The following is a 19,327-nucleotide window of genomic DNA, read 5'->3' as shown; positions in this document are numbered from 1 at the left end:
GGGGAATGGGAGGAGGAAGGCTATGCTGGGAATCTTTCTTGGCTCCCAAGTGCCCAGACATTATTTTCCTTGCTTCTGGAAAATAAGTCCAATTGGAGATCAGAGGAAATAGTATTTCTTCCAGGATATTCCCAATTCAGAAGCTTCTCACTTGTTCTCTAAGCCTGTTTTGACATTGGTTTGTGAGACAAGAGAGGAAAGGGACAGAAAACAGAAATTTCTCTCCCACACCCACTCTCACTGAGTGACTTCTAAGTTTCCCAATTCAAAACCAAAATTCAAGCTCAGATGGACTGTTGAGGCCATGGACCAGAAGGTTCATTCTTGTAATCCTCTGGGGGTAATAGCAAAGGTGTTGATTTATGTTTCTAGAATATTCTTTTCCTAATAATGATGCTGATAATACTATTCCTACTACTAATGATGATAGTATTATAGAGAAGGCTAGAAGACACCCTCTAGTCCAGTTCCCTCATTTTGCTAATGAAGAGACTAAAGACTTAGAGAGGTTAAGTGATTTGTCCAAGACCACACAGCTAGCATTTGTCAAAGACAGGATTCAAACACAGGATGTCCAGTTTCCAATACTTCAAAGATCTGTGATTTCATCCATGTGGGTCCTTCTACCAACACACCTTTATAGATACAACCCCCTTTCACTTATGCCAGGGGCCTTTATCCTAGGGAATATGACTTTGCTTTTAAAAATATTTTTATAACTTAACCTAAGACTCAAGCTCATTTATATAACGCCACTGGTGAAGAATAATAATTCACTGCTCAATCCCTGAATGAGGGTGCATGGATCATCAAGCTGCACACCCATTGAGTGTCAAAGGTTAGGTATATTAATATAGTTTGTCACATTATGTAGTTAATTTTATTGATTTCAAAATATTATTCTGGGAGCAGAGGCAAGATGATGGAATAAGACAGACCTTCTCTAGCTCTCCCCTGTAGACCTTAAAATATATGTAAAAAATTCCTCTAAACAAATTCTAGAGCAGCAGAAGCCACAAAAATGACAGAGTGAAACAGTCGTCCAGCCCAAGACAGCCTGACAGGCCAACAGAAATGGTCTACTGCACCAGGCTCTAAGCAGAGCATACCTAGTCAGGCAGCACAGACAGGACCAAAGCAGGCTTCAGGGTGCAGAATCACAGGCACTTGGTATGGTTTTCAGATTTCTCAACCCACAAATGCCAAAGGCAGCTTCAAAGGTCAGTGAGAAGCTCTTTCACCTGGAGGAGAGGGGAGCTTCGTCCAACCCCAGCCCAGGCCCCAGAGAGGCAGAGTCTCTCTGTGGCCACAGAGTCCACTTTTGGAGCCCTCTGCCTAAACACCATGGGGGAATCCATCACTTGATCTGGGTCTCAGTCTTGAGTGGTGGTTCTGGGTGAGTAGGAGCACTGGATTGGCAGAACTGGTAGAGGCTTTGGAGAAGGAATTCTACTCACAGTTGCAGGGCAGAAAAGAGTGCTTTTGGTTGCTCACAGACCAGAGTGCTGGCCAGGAGAGGAGTAAGCTCTCCTTTGACTGTACCACCTTGGAGGAACTGATAAGTCAGAGTTCCCTAGAGATATCTCAGAGAATAGCTGCAAAAAACTTCTGAAGCCTAGGGTAGTATACTCTCCACTTGAAAAAGGACTCAAAAGTCAAGTAACTGTCTGGGAAATTGCCCCCAAAGGGGGGAAAATAAGACTATACAAGGTAATTTTCTTGGTGAAAAGATACATTCTTCCATCCTTTTGAATGAGGAAGAGCAAAGCATCCAATCAGAGGAAGACAGCAAAGCCAAGTCTTCAAAATATATGCAATGTTAGCAGGTTATGGAAGAGCTCAAAAAGGATTTTGAAAATCAAGTAAGAGAGGTGGAGGAAAAATTGGAAGAGAAATGAGAGCAATACAAGAAAATCATGAAAAATGAGTCAACAACTTGCTAAAGGAGACCCAAAAATGCTGGTAAAAAACACCTTAAAAAATAGACTAACCGAAATGACAAAAGAGGTCCAAAAAGCCAGTGAGGAGAAAAATGCTTTAAAAAGCAGAATTGGCCAAATTGAAAAGGATATTCAAAAACTCAATGAAGAAAATTGTGATTTTGTAATTGAAATGGAGCAGATGGAAGCTAAAGACTTTATAAGAAATCAAGAAATTATAAAACAAAACCAAAAGAATGAAAAAATAGAAAACAATGTGATATATATCATTGGGAAAACAACTGATCTGGAAAATAGACCCAGGAGAGATCATTTGAAAATTATTGGTCTACCTGAAAACCATGATCAAAAAAAAGAGCCTAGATATCACCTTCCAATAAATTATCAAGGAAAACTGCCCTGATATTCTAGAACCAGAGGATAAAATAGAAAAGATCCCAAAAGGAAAACTCTTAGGAATATTGTAGCCAAATTCTGGAAGTTCCCAGATCAAGGAGAAAACTTTAAAAGCAGCCAGAAATAAACAATTCAAGGATTGTGGAAATTGCTGTTGTTGTTATATTAGTCCTTGATTAAAGGATTCATCTACCTAGCAAAACTGAGTATACTTCAGGGGACTTTGATTTTAATCCTATCGCCTTTGACCTCTGGAATATCATATTTCAAACCCTCTGATCCTTTAGTTTAGGAGCTGCTAAATCCTGTGTTATCCTTGTTTCTCTTTTATCCAGGAACCCTGAGGGTACTCCCCTCCCAGTTTGATCAGCTAATCAATGGGTGTTTATTAAGTACCTACTACATACTAGATACTCTGTAATCTGAGTGTAAACTTCTTCAAATGCAATTGACCTTCCCACAGGAAGTAAACATAGAAACTACTACCTAGTTTGTTCCATCTTGACAAAACATGCTCTTGCTATAATAATGAAAAACATAAGGAAGCTGATGATTTCTCAGCTAAAGCTAGTTTAAATGCCAAGAGTCACTGAAGTAATGCTACTGAAGCAACTGTTTCTTAAAGCACAATAAGGTACTGTCACAAGAGGCCCAAGATCTGAAAGTGCCACCAGACAAGAGAAAGACAGAAAACTACAAAGAAATATTTAGATATAAAAAATAGGTTATGGACAAGATGGGAGGAGTTCATATTAGGAAAGTGAGGAATATGAAAATCAAACTGAAATTTATAATTAATTCTTTGGGGAAGATAGAAGTGAAGAAATCATCAGAAGGAAAACGGAATTGTAGTAATAGCAGTACTTTAAGGTTTGCAGATACACATACATACATATATACATACGCACACATATATATACACACTTATATATAATTCTCTATCTATATATCTCTATCTATGATCACAACAAACTTGTGAAAAAAGTACTTGTGTTATCCCCAGATAAACTTGTTTTTCAATAGTCCTTTTTAGGTGCACTCTATCCCTGGCCAAGAGCTTTTTCTACTAATGTATTTAGCTATAGCCCAGATGTCCATATTCCATCCTCAGATATCATCTTCTTAGCCATATGTTTACTCCCCAAATATGCTTTCTTTCCTGAATCGCCCTACCTTAGTAGAAGTGAAAACACCAACTATTTGCCTGAAACCTTCACTGTTTTTCCCTAGAATTCCATAATTCTTAGTAATACTTTCCGGGTTTTTTCTGGTGGTATCATGAATTTATTTGTCCTTACACAAAACACTAGAAGTATGTAGTACTTATGAAATTTGACAAGTCTCCAGAAGCTTTCCACCATGACCCAGATACTTATCATGAAAAGATAGGAATCTCCTTGGTTGTGTGAGGAAAACATAGATCCCTTAGAATGGAGCTATTAATCATCCTTCTTCATGTGTTCTCCTGTTGACCATGACTTGATGCCCACTTACTTGGGCTCATTCGTCACTCTCCACCATCACAAACACAAGAAGCTGCTTCCCCTAGAGAAGGTTCAACTCCTCTCCAGGAAAAGCCTTTTATCTGTTAGTTCCAGATCAGGACTCTCTTCTTCCCTTCCTTCCCAATGTCCCCTTCCTTCACCCTCCAGTCTCCTGGTACAGATGAGAATCTCCTTGTGCCTCTTAACCTCCTTTTTCTCCTGGGACTTTTCCTTGAATCACTTCTTACATTGTTTCAAGGAACACTTCATTCTTCCAGATAACCTGGAAAGTAGACATCTGTTCCTCTAGCCCTTTCACTTCTACCATCACACATCCTCTTTAGGTCACAGCAAAATCCTCCTCATCCCCATAAGTGTTTGAAGTAAGTCTGTGGTCTTGTGTCTTCCCCTCTACTTGCCCTGATGGCTCACTAGTATAGTATATTGAATATCTACCAGGTATATCTTCTGCATGAATGTTCCATCCATGTTCTATCATGACCCAAAATGTTTTAGGGTAGACCCTTACCTTTTCTGAAAATAGGATGCCACAATCTGTTTAGCCTTTAATTGGCTATTAAAACTCCAAAAGTCAGTGTGGGACAGCTTTCCCAGTTGGGAGAGAGGGGAAAAGGGTTCCCCCAACACTGGCCCCAGGCAGTGGCAGAAGCAAGTGGTGATTGGCTACATGGAAGCAGCCTGGATTCATTGTCCAGACAGCTCAGCTTAAAGCCTCTGGCAGAAATGAGCAGCTGATCTGAACCTCAGCCCTCAGGGGAAGCCCCACCCCCACCCAAAGCCCCAGGGGGAGTTGAGCAGCTGATCTGAATCTCAGCCTTGAGCACAGTACTAGGGAGAAAAGGAGCACTAGGACCCTCCTCTTGACAAAAGATTCAGAAATCAAGTAACTGGCTGTGAAAATGGAAAAATGGAAATGAAAAATGGAAAAAAAAATAAGACCATAGAAGGTTATTTTCTTGGTGAACAGGTGTCTCTTTCCATCCTTTCAGATGAAGAAGAACAAGGCATACTGTCAGAGGAAGTCAAGGCTTCTGCCTCCAGTACCTCCAAAATGAATATGAAATGGGCTCAGCCCATAGAAGAGCTTGAAAAGTGAGTCAACAGCTTGCTAAAGGAGAATTTAAAAATGCTGAGGAAAATAAGACCTTTAAAAAGAGGCTAAATCATTTGGAAAAAGAACTAATAACCAGACTAGTACAAGACTCCCTTTCAAAGATGATTAGGCCAGAAACTAAAGCTCAAGGGTTGGTTAGACTCATGGTCCTAAAGAGCCAAGACTGGACACCAATTGAAGATAGTGGAGAAGAAGATAGGGAGGATGATTCAGCAGAGGCAGCCTTCTGAGAGTGGCATGAGGTGTCTTCAGAGCGACAAAAGTAAGAGGAGGGATTGAGTGAAATCAGATTAAGTAAAGACCCTTCAGGCATGAATTCCCCAAATCCCTCACCCTTCCTGCCAAAGTTAAAATAACTAAGTATCCCCCAACCAAAGTTATGGTCATGTGACCTGGTGTACCTTTCGCCTTCACCACCTCTGGTGCCAACCACATCAACATTTTTCCTTTAAGTTCCATGTTTGGTAACAAAAACTCTCATTGGTGAGCAACCATCCTTTCCGTGTTTGTTGTCTCTGTTGTAGATTCCCACACTTACACTATAAGCCTGGATTCTCAGCCAATGGGAAGACAGGCTAATGGTTTTCCACATTAGGGACTATATAATGCTGTACTCCAGTCTGCTCAGGTGTACTCCCTTGCTGACAACACCCATGGTCTTGCGAGAAGTGTCCATTCTCAAGAAATTGTAATAAATTCCTCTTTGTCTTCTACCTTGAGAAATCTCTGAGTTTAATTCGAGTAAGGGTTGCTATATCCCACACAACTCTATTAGCTATCAACAGTCATTTACAGAAACAAGATGAAATTGTCTTCTGAAACAAACTTCAGTTGTTAAATTAGTTAACATTGTTTCTTGCTATTTGTACTTTGATGCCAGATTATTGAATTGCTTGCCTTCACAATGAGGGTGGGAAATAAGATATACAGGCAATGGAGTATAGAAATCTATTTTTCCATAAAAAAAAGTAAGGGGAATTTGGGGGAGTGATAAAAGGGATGACTGAGTGGAGGAAGGGGTAATTAAAAATGCATGCCATCTTGAAGTGGGGGTGAGGGGATAGATGGGGAGAAAATTTAAAACTCACAATCTTGTGGAAATGAATGTTGAAAAGTAAAAATGAATCAGTTAATTAATTTTCAAAGACTGAGAAAAAAAGGAACTGGGGTTGTGGCCAAAAATATCATACCCAGCAAAGTTAAGCATAATCCTGAGTGATAAAAAGAACATTCAAAGAATTGCCAGACTTTCAAGATTTTGTTGCAAAAAAGCCTGAACTTAGAAAGTTTGACATAGATGATGCAAGAGAAATATAAGGTACACATCAAAGACTAATTACAAGGGATTCAATAAGAGTAGATTGTTTACTTTTTATATGAGGAAATGTAAAATGTATGTGTAAGATTCTTAATAGTAAGTGGGTAGTGCAAAAGAATTGAGTATGATGAGCTTCTAAAAAGTAAAACCATTTAGGAAAAAGGTAAACAAGTAATTATCTATCAAATGAGGTGAGAGGAAGAGCTGACAGAGGAATGAGATGGAGGGGTTGGAGGTCTGGTAGTTCTGGCACCCTATGCTCACTGGAAGTGGTTAAAAAAAGGAACTATATGTGTGTGTGTGTGTGTGTGCACGTGTGTGCGTACATATATATATATACGTACCTGGAAGGGTACCTTGGAAGGTTATAAAAGTCTTCTAAATTCAGAAAGAAAGAAAAGGCTAAGGAGATGGGGAGAGGGAAGAGAATAAGGGAGGGATTTTAGAGGGAACCTTACTTACTTCAAATCTGGGTTAAAGAGAGAACAATATACACATTTAGAAGGGAATAAAAGTGCTTTAAATTTGTAAAGAATAAGAGGGTGAGGGAATAGGATGGATGTCTAGAAGGGTATTAAGATTAATAGGAATGGTTTAAAGAGGGAATAACATATTTGGAAGCCCATGAAGATCTAAACTGAAATAGAAATAAGAGGGTGAAAAGAAAGAGAGGGAAAAGATAAGGAAGCATCTTTGGGGGGTAGGTTGGATATCTAAGTATATGTATGTGTATGAAAGTATATATAGGTATGTGTACCGAAACATATGTATGTGTGTGTATCTGTGCTTAATTGTAGCAAGCAGAAAGTACACAGCAAAGAACAAAAGAAAACTTATGAGGAAGCAAAGAAAAGACGGACAGACATGGAGACAAAGTGAGATATTTATTGAAATGGAAATTTATTGTTGTATATTTTGAATCCTCTCTTACATTCTGCCATAAAAATGTTTTTTTCTTTACTTTCTTCTCTTATTTCGTATTTAAGTTTATAATATGTTTCTTTTTCGTGTTTACAGCAGGTGCCATTTTAAGTATTTCAGTTTAAAATAAATAAAAGAAAAAACCAAAATTCCCCAAGTTCTCAAATCGTCATCTAAAAATATCTAGATGAGTGAATTGAATGCCAGAAGTGAACTGTTTTGTGTTGTCTTTACATCTTTGTCTGTTCACTCAATGAGTATTTGATGGGGCTAAGAAAACAGGAGCTGGGGCAGAGCCCATATGGTGGAGTAGAAAGATGCACATACACTAGCTCTTCAACCACAGACAATAAAACACCTGTAAATAAAGACTCTCAGCAAATTCTGGAGCAGCAGAAGCCACAGAACAACGTAGTGGAGGAGATTTCCAGCCCAAGGTGACCTCAAAGACTGACAGAAAAGGTCTGTGGCACCAGACATGGAGCGGAGTCCAGCCTAGCCTTGGCCACACAGCATGGCACCAGGAGGAGGACCAGAGAAAGCCTTGGGGGCAGAATCCCTACCGACAGTAGTGGTAGTTTGCAGATCCCTCAACCCACAGGCACCAAAGGTCAGTGAGAGAGCTTTTTCAGCTGGCCAAAAAGGGAGCAGGGTCTTCCCATAGCTCCAGCTACAGGTGGTGGCAGAGACCACATCAGGCCAGCAGCAGCTCCCACAGCAGCCCACATCTATTGTTGAATTGTAAAGCCCCTGGGGGATCTGAGCAGCTGATCCTTACCTCAGGCCAGTGTGGTGGCCTTGTCCCCACCTAATATTCCTAGGGGAATTGAGCAGATGATCTTTATCAGACAATGAAGAGCAGCCCTACCCTTGGCTAAAGCCCCTGGGGGAATTGAGCAGCTTATCTGAATCTCAGCCCCCAGTGCTGGCTTGGTGGAACTGGAGGCCAGGTGGTCATGGAGAGGAAATGACTACTCACAGATTCTGGGCACAAAAGTTTCTTGTTGCTCCCAGACCAGTGTGCACACTTGATTCTGCCACCTTGGAGGAACTGAGATCTTATAGATCCCCAGAATGTACCCTAATCTTGACAAAGGACCCAAAAGTCAAGCAACTTGTTGGGAAAATGCCCAAAGAAGGGGAAAAAAATAAGACTATAGAAAGTTACTTTCTTGGTGAACAGATATCTTCTCCCATCATTTCAGACAAGGAAGAACAATGCTTACCATCAGGGAAGACATAAAAGTCAAGGCTTCTGTATCCCAAACATCCAAAATGAATATTCAGTGGTATCAGGCCATGGAAGAGCTCAAAAAGGATTTTGAAAATCAATTAAGAGAGGTGGAGAAAAATTGGAAAGAGAAATGAGAGAGAGAAAAGAAAATTATGAGAAACAAGTTAACACTTTGCTAAAGGAGACTCAAAAAAATGCTGAAGAGAATGACACCTTTAAAAATACGCTAATTCAATTGGCAAAAGAGGTTCATAAAGCCAATGAGGAGAAGAATGCTTTAAAAAGCAGAATTAACCAAATGGAAAAGGAGGTTCAAAAGCTCATTGAAGAAAATAGTTCTTTAAAAATTAGAATGGAACAAATGGAGGCTAATGACTTTATGAGAAACCAAGAAATCACAAAACAAAACCAAAAGAACGAAAAAATGGAAGATAATGTGAAACATCTCATTGGAAAACAATTGACCTGGAAAATAGATCCAGGAGAGACAATTTAAAAATTATGGGACTACCTGAAAGCCATGCCTAGACATCATCTTTCATGAAATTATCAAGGAAAACTGCCCTGATATCCTAGAACCAGAGGGCAAAATAAATATTGAAAGAATGCACCAATCACCTCCTGAAAGAGATCCAAAAAGAGAAACTCCTAGAAACATTATAGTGAAATTCCAGAGTTCCCAGGTCAAGGAGAAAATATTGCAAGTAGCTAGAAAGAAACAATTCAAGTACTGTGGAAATACAATCAGGATAACACAAGATCTAGCAGCTTCTACATTAAGGGATTGAAGGGGGTGGAATATGATATTCCAGAAGTCAAAGGAACTAGGATTGAAACCAAGAATCACCTACCCAGCCAACATGAGTATGATACTTCAGGGTAAAAAATGGTCTTTCAATGAAATAGAGGACTTTCAAGCATTCTTGATGAAGACCAGAGCTGAAAAGAAAATTTGACTTTCAAACATAAGAATCAAGAGAAGCATAAAAAGGAAAACAAGAAATAGAAATCATAACGAACTTACTAAAGCTGAACTGTTTACATTCTTACATGGAAAGACAGTATTTGTAACTCTTGAAACTTTATTCAGTGTTTGGGTAGTCAGTAGGATTATACACACACACACACAAACACACACACACATATGTGTCTATAATATATATGTACCTATATGTAACTAGGTGTGTGTATGTAAAATTATTTTACACATACTCCTATTTATCACCTCTTTCTCACGGTGCAGATAGTATCTTTTTTCGCTTGTCCTTTATAGTTGATCTGGGTATTTATAATAGATAAAAGAATTATTTGCTCCAAGTTCTTCTTAAAACAATATCACTCTTACTGTATACAGTGTTCTCTTGGTTCTGCTCATTTCACCTTCATTACTTCATGAAAGTCTTTCTGCATTTTTCTACAATCATCAAGCTCATCATTTCTTGTAGCACATCAGGATTCCATCACAATCATATGCCTCATCTTGTTCAGTCATTCCCAATTGATGGGCATGCCTACAATTTCAAATTCTTTGCCACCACACAGAGAGCTACTATACACATTGTAGAACAGACAGGTTCTTTTCCTTTTTCCCTAATCACCTTTGGAAATAGCCCCCTTCTAAATTGTAAGTTCTTTCCAGGCAGCAATTGCCTTCTTTTTGTTAACTTATCCCCAGGACTTCCATAGTAGGTGTTTAATAAATGTTTATTGAATTGGGTTAGATAAGAGAAGTTGACTGGATAGCCAATAGGGGAAATTCAAAGAGGACAGTAGGCAGCATTAAATGAAATTTATATATATACATACATATGTGTGTGCGTGCACGTATATGTATATGTAAGTGTATATGTACCTATATATAAATAGGTGTGTATATGTAAAAGTATTCTACACATACTTCTGTCAATCAGCTCTTTCTCTGGATGCAGGCAGTATCTTTTGTCACACGTCCTTCATCACTAATCTGGGTATCTACAATGGACAAAATAATGTATTTGCTCCAAGTCCTTCTTAAATCAATATCCCTCTTACTGTATACAGTGTTCTCTTGGTTCTGCTCATTTCACCTTCATTACTTCATGCAAGTCTTTCTGTGTTTTTCTACAATCATCAAGCTCATTGTTTCTTCTAACGCAGCAGGATTCCATCACAATCATATATCCCAGCTTGTTCACCCATTCCCAATTGATGGGCATGCCTACAATTCCATTTCTTTGCCACCACAAAGAGAGCTGCTGTACACATTCTACAACAGATGAGTTCTTTTCTTTTTCCCCTAATCATCTTTGGAAATTGTTCCCTTCTAAATTGTAAGCTCCCTGAAGTCAGGGATTATCTTTGTCTTTATTAACTTATTCGCAGGATTTACATAGTAAGCACTTAATAAGTGTCTATGGAATTGGACTGGATTATAGAGGTTGACCAAATAGTGTGTAGGGGAAAATCACAGAGAAGGAGACTAGGCAGCATTAAATGAAATCTTCCTAACAATTACAACGATCCCAAGTGGAATGGGATGCCTTCTAAGCATTTCCCCCCATTGAAGGAGTCCGAGCAGAACCTAGATGTCCATTCGTCAGATACATTGTGGTAGGGAATCCTGGTTAGCAGTGGGTTAGCCTGGGTGCCAGGGAAGCCCTTTCTAATGCTCAGATACTGAGCATCTTAAAAATTTTTGTTTTAGGAGAAGACTTTTTACCACAAGGGAGAAAATCAATATTTAAGGTGGTTAACAGCCTTTAATGAACACTGATGGTGTAGGGAGCATTATTATGGGCCAATCTATAAAGGTTTGCTAAAAACAAAGATGGTTCAGGAAGCTTTCAGAGTGAAGAAGGGACTGAATATTCGTAGTAGAAAAAAGGGATGCCTACCACTCTCCATTTTAGGGAATCAAAGGCTTCACGGGCTTTCCAGAAGCCCAGCTGCTCATATATCCTTTGAGCTGGATAATTATAGCAAAGAGTAGTCAGCACCACAGCATTATATCCCTGGTCCTGTACAAATTGGAGCAGAGTCTAGGTCAGGGATTTGCCGATGCCCAGGCCCCGGTACTCTGGTCTCACTGACAAATGTAACAACTCCAGGCATTTCTGTCGTCTTGAAGCCTGTTGTTCTGGGCGAGCACACACCATGCCCATCACCTGACCCTCTGACTCTACCACCCAGAAACAAGATCCTTTGTCACTGAGATAGGATTTTTTGATGTCCGTCAAATCAGTACGCAAAGCATTGTCAACATACCAGTGGAAGGGATATCTAGCAGCCATCCACAGAAAGGCTAGGAGGCCTGGGAAGGCCAGGAGGGACAGGAGGAGAGAACCAGACCCAAGAAGCAAGGCCCCTGGGCCTCCCAAGAGAATCAGCATGCTTCTGGGTTGCTTCAGCACATGGAAGAAGCCAGAAGGAATGTGAGATAGTGTTCCCTTAATGAACATGTCCATCACAGCTTCCCTGTCTTGCTCCTGATATTTCCATATAGAATAGGGAGCCATTGATTCTTCAGTGTCCTCCTATAGACCCTATAGAAGAGAGAAGATTGGCAACGTTCTTAATAATCCAGCTCAGCCATACCATCTCCCTCCCCAGAACTCACGTTCTTGTCCTCAAAGGATAAAAAAAGCTACTGCCTGAATGGGACAATTGGAAGAATGGGGAGGGAAACTCCCCACATTTTGCCCTCTACTAGCCCAGGACTCCTTGATCCTATTTGGAGTCAGTCCAAGAATAGAAGGAAGAAATACTATGGATATTCAGAAGTGTCTTTCTGAGCCATCCAGAATAGACTCCCAATGTGATTTAGTATTTCCTGTCATCCAGAGCTTCCCTAAATCATGAGACCAGGACCTGGAGGCAGTGTGGTGCAATGGAGAAAGTGCTGGATTTCCAGTTAAAGGCCCTGAGTTCAAACCTTGCCTTTTTCACTTCCTACCTGGGTGACTGAGGGCAAGTCACTTAACCTGTCTGGGTCTCTGTTTTAAATCTGTAAATTGATGGGCGATGGGGGGAGGGTGGGATGGATGGCATCTTGGGTACCTTTCAGCTCTCAATCTCAGACCCAGATGAAATTTTTTCCAGGGAAGCTCCCTCTCCTCTCTCCTCACCTGTTGGTTTTCCAGATCTCAGACACTCCTGTCCTTTGTAGCTGGTACCTTTGGAACTTGTGCCCTTTTATCTCAAACTGCTCCTATAAGAGTCTGCCTGATTGCTTCCAAGCCCACATGGTGCCAAAATGTTACTGTCTTTTCTCCTCTTGGATCTGTCTGATTGTGAGCACAATCAGCACTTTTTCACTCCTTCCGCTTCAAACTCCCACTCATCTACCCAGCTAATCAGTGTGGCATTCTACCCAACCCACCCTGGTGAAGGCATCTGCCTTCCCATTTCTGGGAGAGTCAAGCTAGTCCTAGATTGGGGGCAGAAGCCAACCTTCACCTCCTTAACCTCCAGATCCCCCTTTTTTCTTGGGCTCTCCCCCTCCCAAGCATTCCCAGACCTCTGTCTGTGACTTGGATTGACCCAAGGGTATTACTGAGTCCTAGTATGAGCATTGTCTGGCCTGTCTCTGGTCCTTTGGATATGATGCTGTCAGCAGCCAGCATCCAAGTACAGACTCAAGTCTTTAGGACTGAACCCTGATGAATACTTAGAGTGAGATCTCACCAAAAGTCACAGGATCTCAGAGATGCAGGAGACTTCTAAAGGACCAGGCTTTCCCATTGCTAGAAATCTTCAAGCATAGGCTGGATGGGCAGGCTGTAGAGTGGGTTCAAATCTTTTTTGCCAAGGTAGCCCCTAATAGTCCTTTCCCCTCTGTGCTTCAGAGATCCAATGATTGCTTTTAGACCTTTACCAAACCAGAAGACACCCACACTTACCTTCTGATGGCAGGAGTGAATGAAAAACTTTTCCTAAGATCCAGCTATTTGGTAAGTAGTAAGCTGAATATTGGAAATAGGAATTATAAAATTAGACTGTCCCTGCCCTTAGGACAAACAGGGCAAAACACCCCAAGCAAGGGAGTAGTAGCCAGGATGGGGAATGTGGATTGGAGGAATTGCAGGATTGGTCAATGCAGCTAGAAGGGAACCAAAAAGCCTGCTTAAGGATTGATTTGATTGGTTTCCAGATTGTGAGGGCAAAGGCAGGGGATGGAGTGTTAAGCCTGCAGGACAGATAGCACTGCATAGTAATCTGGACACAGCATCTCGCACAAAACCAAGGAAACAATGAAAATTTCAGTGTCATGCTTATTTTGAAAATTCATGGAAAGGGCTTTCAGCCAAGCCCTCAGGTAAGTAATGAATGAATGCATCAACCAAAAAGTGTATATTATGAGTCTATTTTATGCCAGGCACTGTGTTAGGCCCTGAGGACAGAAAGCGAAAGTTAGAATTTCTATCTTCCCAAGAAGCTTATATTCTGATAGAGAAAGACAAGTTTATATAGGTGATCAACTGATGTCCAGGAGGACAGTCAATTTGATTTAACTGGGCAGAAAAAGCAGAAAAGGCCCATGCCCAAATGCGTCAATAGTCCAGGACACCAACATTCAGAAGACATACTTTCTCTCCATGATCACAAATGTACCTTCTGAGCCACAAGGGCACTGCCTTTCCTTGAGCATGTAGCTCCCTGCTGCCCCATACTCTGGCCCAACTTCCTTCTGGATTATTAAATACACATTATATTATTATTACATATTATTATTATTGAATATTTGTCTCCACTTACTTTTTTCTCAAGGGAAGCTGTTTTCTATATTTCTTTTCTTCATTGAGGCTCCTTTAGAGTAGATCATTCAGAGGCAGCAGCCTTTATTGAAGACTTCTCTTCACATCAGTGGACAGCTCTGGCTTGTGCCTGAGTCCTCTCTCATTGACCATGCCCTCATCCCTCCCCCAACACCCACTCCCAGCATGGTCTGTGTGCTTCTTATGTTTGGAAACTTATTTGGTGAAGGAAGGGAGAGAGAGAAAATAGAATTCTGTTGTTTTTTATCTTAATTGACAAAAGTAAATGTGCCCTAAATAATCAAAATGTTTCTTTTAAAAATTACTTTAAAAATATAATTATTTTTACAGGCATTTATTCTCTCTCCTTGCCAACTCCCCCCATATAACTATTTTAAAAAACAATAATAAAACTCTCATTATAAATATGTATGATCCACAAGAACAAATTCGCACATTGGATATTTCCAGAACTGAACATCTCATTTTGCATTTTAAGTCATGCAGGAAATGGATTATGTGTTTCTTCTTTAATTCTCTGTAATCATGGTTTATTCTTCTATGGATCAGAGTAGTCTTTCAGCGTTGTCTTTCTTTACAACACCGTTGTCATTTTGTAACTTGTTCTCCCGATTCTGCTCACTTTCCTCTGCAGCACTTCGTGAGTCTTCCTAGTTTCCTCAGAAACACTCCCTTTCAACATCTCACCTGGTGCAATAATTCAATTATATTCATACACCTTAATATATGTAGTCATTCCCCGAAAAGGGGATACCTCCTCATTTCCAGTGTCTGGCCATGAAAAAAGTTGGTATAAATGTTGTTGCATACATGTGTCCTTTTCCCTTTTTTTTTGGAATCTCTTTCTGTATATAGAACTAATAGTGGTGTTGCTGGGTAGAAGAGTAGTGCAGGCTTAGTGATTTATTGGGCTCAGTTCTAAATTGCTTTCCAGATTGACTAGACCAGTTCATGGCTTCCTGAACAGTGTATTACTATGCATGTTTTCCAAAAGCCCCTCCAACATTTCTCACTTACTTTTTTTCTCATCTTTACCAATGTGAGGGGTGAGAGGGAGAATCTTGAAGTTGCTTTAATTTTCATTTCTCTAAATTACTAGTTATTTGGAGCAGTTTTTCATATAGTTGTTGATAACTTGGATTTCTTTCTTAGAAGATTGCCTGTTCATTGACCATTTGTCTATTGGGGAATGCTTCTTAGTATCGTTTAGTCATATATCTTGGATATGAGACCTTTATCACAGAAACATTTTTTCTAGTTCCCTAGAAAAAACTTTTCTTATTCAAACATCCTGAGAAGTATCCATAAATGACTCCTCTAAGAAAACAAAAATAAAAATAAATAGCAATCCCAGTTGACTCGAAATAGCCATGAGATACCTCTGGGGCTTCTGTCTAGACCTGTTCCTTCTCAGTTGGTAGCACACAACAGCCACTACAGTTTGTCCCCTGGATAAAGGTGCATGGGGGGATGTGCGTATGGGGAAGGATTTGGCTTCAAACCCTAATAGAATGGATGTTCTCCCTTCATACCCACTCCTTCCTACTTTGTCCAATTCTAGTTTTCCTTTGAAGCACACATGAGGCAGCCAGCTGTGGCCTTATCCAAAGACCAGGAGTACTGGAGCAGAACTCAGGGTATTATGCCACCCCTGTGATGGTCCCTATAATCTTTACTCAGGCAGCCCTGCTCCAAGACCCACAGAAATCTGGTCACTGACTAGTCACTTCTAATATAGGACATTTGAGGCCCCAGTTATGGAAAAGAATCCTCTCCCCAGCTGGTTCTAGAACTCCTCAGCCCTTCCCCAACTCATACTTTGTAAACCTTTGCCCCTTGCTATTAACAGACCACAACAGAACAGAGGACATTTAGATGGACCATAGTACACTTGAGTCTGCAGTGGAACAAGACTTCTATGGGAGCAGATTTAGATTCCTCTTGGCTTCTGGGATCTGATCTCAAAGGGCTTGTGGGGCCTGAATCAAAGTCAATTGGCATATGCAATGTTCCTATGATTGAAGAAGTTCTTCCTACCAGCTCTCCCTAGTTTAAAGAAAAAAATACAAATGTGTTTGCGTTCCAATATGAAAACCCTTCTTTTTGATGGCAATGTGAGAAACAGACAATGCCTCAGAAACCAGTAAGGCCAAAGTCCACACAGGGAAAGCACATACTCATGGAATAACCCATGTGACCTGGCTAGTTCACATCTCCAATGCTACACTGATGGCAATGTCCTATGGTGACATCATCATGCTGTCCCCTGTGGGTCATTCTGTCTTGGCAGTCTTATGGGCATTGTGTCATTTCAGTTGATGATCACATGGTCTCTGCTGGCCGTCAAATTTCATCTCTCTTGGGGATTTTCTTGTCTCTGCTGGTAATCTCTGTAGACCTCAGCCTTCAATATGGTACCATGGGCCTCTCCTCCCATCCAAAGTGGGGTAGTAATTAACATGTGTCTCCCTGACTAAGGAAGTTACCATCTCTTATTGCATAACTGAGGCCTCCAGTATGCCACTCAACAAAAATAGTCTCAGTGCTTCTAATTTATTAACATTGAATTAAATTAAAATTAAAATGCTAAATTTATTTTTTTGCTTCTCTTGTCTGATGTTGATTCATGGTCCATGGTCTGAGACAACTATATGACTAGCACTAGGAAATTCCTTATAATTCCTGCTATATTCTTGATTTTGGGCTCTCCTACAAACTTTTGGGGGGAATATTTACAAAATTTTTTTACAAAAACTCTGTGGAGCCTCGAGGAGTAATGCTCATCTCATGCTCAAAATCCTCTTTAAATTTAGGACAAAAACAGAAGGCCAGATGATGCAATCAGGTTCTGTATTTCTTCAAATGCTTACCTTGAGGGTGAGAGGATAGTTGGATGTCCTATGGAGAGAAAGCCCCAATTCTAAGATGAGATAATATTTGAGACATGGTTCTGAAACTCAGAAGTTAGAATCATAGTGATCATTCACATATTTCATCTCAGTAAGATAGAAACCTAAAAAGCACCATATGGCTCCATATATGGATATTTTGAACTGGCTTTAATCCTCATAAGTCCAGAAAAAGATGACATACATGTCCCACAATTAAAGATTATCAGGTGCCCTCCTCAGGGCTTTAGCTGGTAGCATAATCAGATGCTTGGCACCAAGAGAGGATGGAGGAAAGGGCTAGGAGGAATGTAGGGCATCCCAGGGAGTTCAAGATCAAGTTTGAAAGACTAATTCACAAGCCAACTGGGAGCTGCTTTTTATATTTTTATCCCTTTTTTTCTTCTTTTGCTAACTTGATATGCTCCATCAGCACCATTGGCCATGGGTACATCCATGTCTTCTTCCAAGCCAAGACAGGGAACAGAAAGCAGGGATGAGACTGTGCAAGGAGGCTGAGCTGTGTGTAGATCTAATGCTGTTAATTTCCTGGTCACAGTCCATGAGAGCCAAAAGCAGCATGAGTGGGGTTGCAGGGATGGGCTATACCACATGATGGATTCCCACATCCACAGGCAGACATGGTTTTGGAGACCACAGGAGGAAAGGATGCAATGAACATAACCATTTCTGGGCAACCACATAGACTTCCTCTTTTCATTTCTGACCATCTGTGTCTTCCATTGTTCTGTTGTGTCCTTGCAAGGCTTCTCTCTTACTCCTCTAGGATGGACCGGAAGGGACCAGGCAAGTTGACCACTTCAGCCCAGGGTTAGGCACATGCCATTTCATACTCATCCTGACTCAGAAGTGGTGAAAGGGCTTCCAACATATCTGAAGACCTTTCTCCTAACTATAATAAAATCCCAAATTCTCTGACTGGCATCTCACTTGATCCAGACGAATTGACATTGGAACAGAAAAAGATGTAGTGTTTCTGAAAATTCAAGAGAAAACTCACCTACTCTGTCCAGGAGAATCTTCTAGAAACCTCACCAGAAACTTGCCTGGTCCCATTCTACTTCTTTAGCACTCTCCATCTCTTTGTCCTTCCTTTCCCAGAGTCACAGGCAACTGATTGTATTTTTCACTTGACCATAACAGAGATCCCTTCCTTCTTCACCCATTTGCTAAAGACACCTCCCTGCTTTTGCTTTCCTTTGCTTGAGTGCCTCTGTCCTTGGTCCTTTCTGTCATGTTTTCCCTGCTGCTTGGGAGAGCTGCCCTTTGATTTTGCTCACTTCCTTGCCTTTTTACTGACAAGCAAATTGCATTCTACCGCTGCTGTCCTGAGAACATAACCAATAAACCGGACATATGAATTGTTAACATCAACAACAACAACAAAAAAAGATTAGCAGGTTTACATAAAAGGAACATTGATTAGTGTGGTTGATTTCACAGTCCAGTTACCTTCCACTCACTAAGGGGCAGGGTAAGAAAAAGAAGAAAAATAAAGTGGGAGTAACAGGGAGTTTCCAAAACCAGTGAACCAATAGGTATATACCCTGAGGTATTTCCAGGTCATCCAGGAGGGAATTTCAGCATTGTAACTACAGATTAGGTACTACACTTTCCAATGGAAAGGGTGGGTGAATGAGTGAAGGAAAGCATTTATTCACAATTACTCTCTCCTAATCACTGAAATAAAAAATAGGGATAAAAACAGAAAAAAATAGTCCATTCCCTGAAAGAACTTTACGTTTTAATGGGGGCACAGATTATGGCTACTTTCTCTTGCATCTCTCAGAGGAGGATAATGCTAGTGTGCAGGGTTTGTGCAGTCTAACAACAGTCATTTAGACTTCTCCTCATCGGAACATTACTTAATTATTTGACTAGTATGGACCAAAGTTCAATTTACTTTTATCAAGTGCTTTACAGCTTACAAAGCAATTTTTCCTAATAGTCTTGTGAAATACACAAGGTAATTATTATCCTCATTTTATACATGAGGAAATTGAAGCTTGGAGAAGTTAATAGATTTGTGCAGAGTCACAACCTAGTTATTTGAGGAACTAAGGTGATACGTTCACTGGACTTTGACCTAGAGGGGACTCTTAGATTATTTGACCCAATGTTTATTTTATAGGTGAGTAAACCAAGAATCAAAGATTTGAAGTGATTTGCCTCAGATCACACACAGCTAGATAATGGTAGCTCCTAGATATGAACCCAAATCCCTTGACCCGAAATGG

General features: G+C 40.4%; 2 protein-coding genes across 2 annotated transcripts in view; both read right to left on the bottom strand.

Annotated features, from left to right (window-relative positions):
- The window catches only part of LOC140519128 (putative N-acetyltransferase 8B), a 60,891-nt gene that overhangs the window by 24,131 nt on the left and 17,433 nt on the right, over positions 1–19,327 (bottom strand). The gene's annotated exons all lie outside the window — the stretch shown is intronic.
- LOC140518682 (putative N-acetyltransferase 8B) lies at positions 10,090–18,779 on the bottom strand. The gene has a single exon (XM_072631051.1). It carries the CDS (start codon positions 11,920–11,922, stop codon positions 11,446–11,448), a length of 477 nt encoding a protein of 158 aa, XP_072487152.1. The 5' UTR covers positions 11,923–18,779; the 3' UTR covers positions 10,090–11,445.

This window comes from Notamacropus eugenii, chromosome 1 (genome assembly GCF_028372415.1).
Source record: "Notamacropus eugenii isolate mMacEug1 chromosome 1, mMacEug1.pri_v2, whole genome shotgun sequence".
NCBI classification, from domain to species: Eukaryota; Metazoa; Chordata; class Mammalia; order Diprotodontia; family Macropodidae; genus Notamacropus; species Notamacropus eugenii.
Note: the sequence above shows the minus strand (reverse complement) of the source record. Positions and strands in the feature narration are given on the sequence as shown.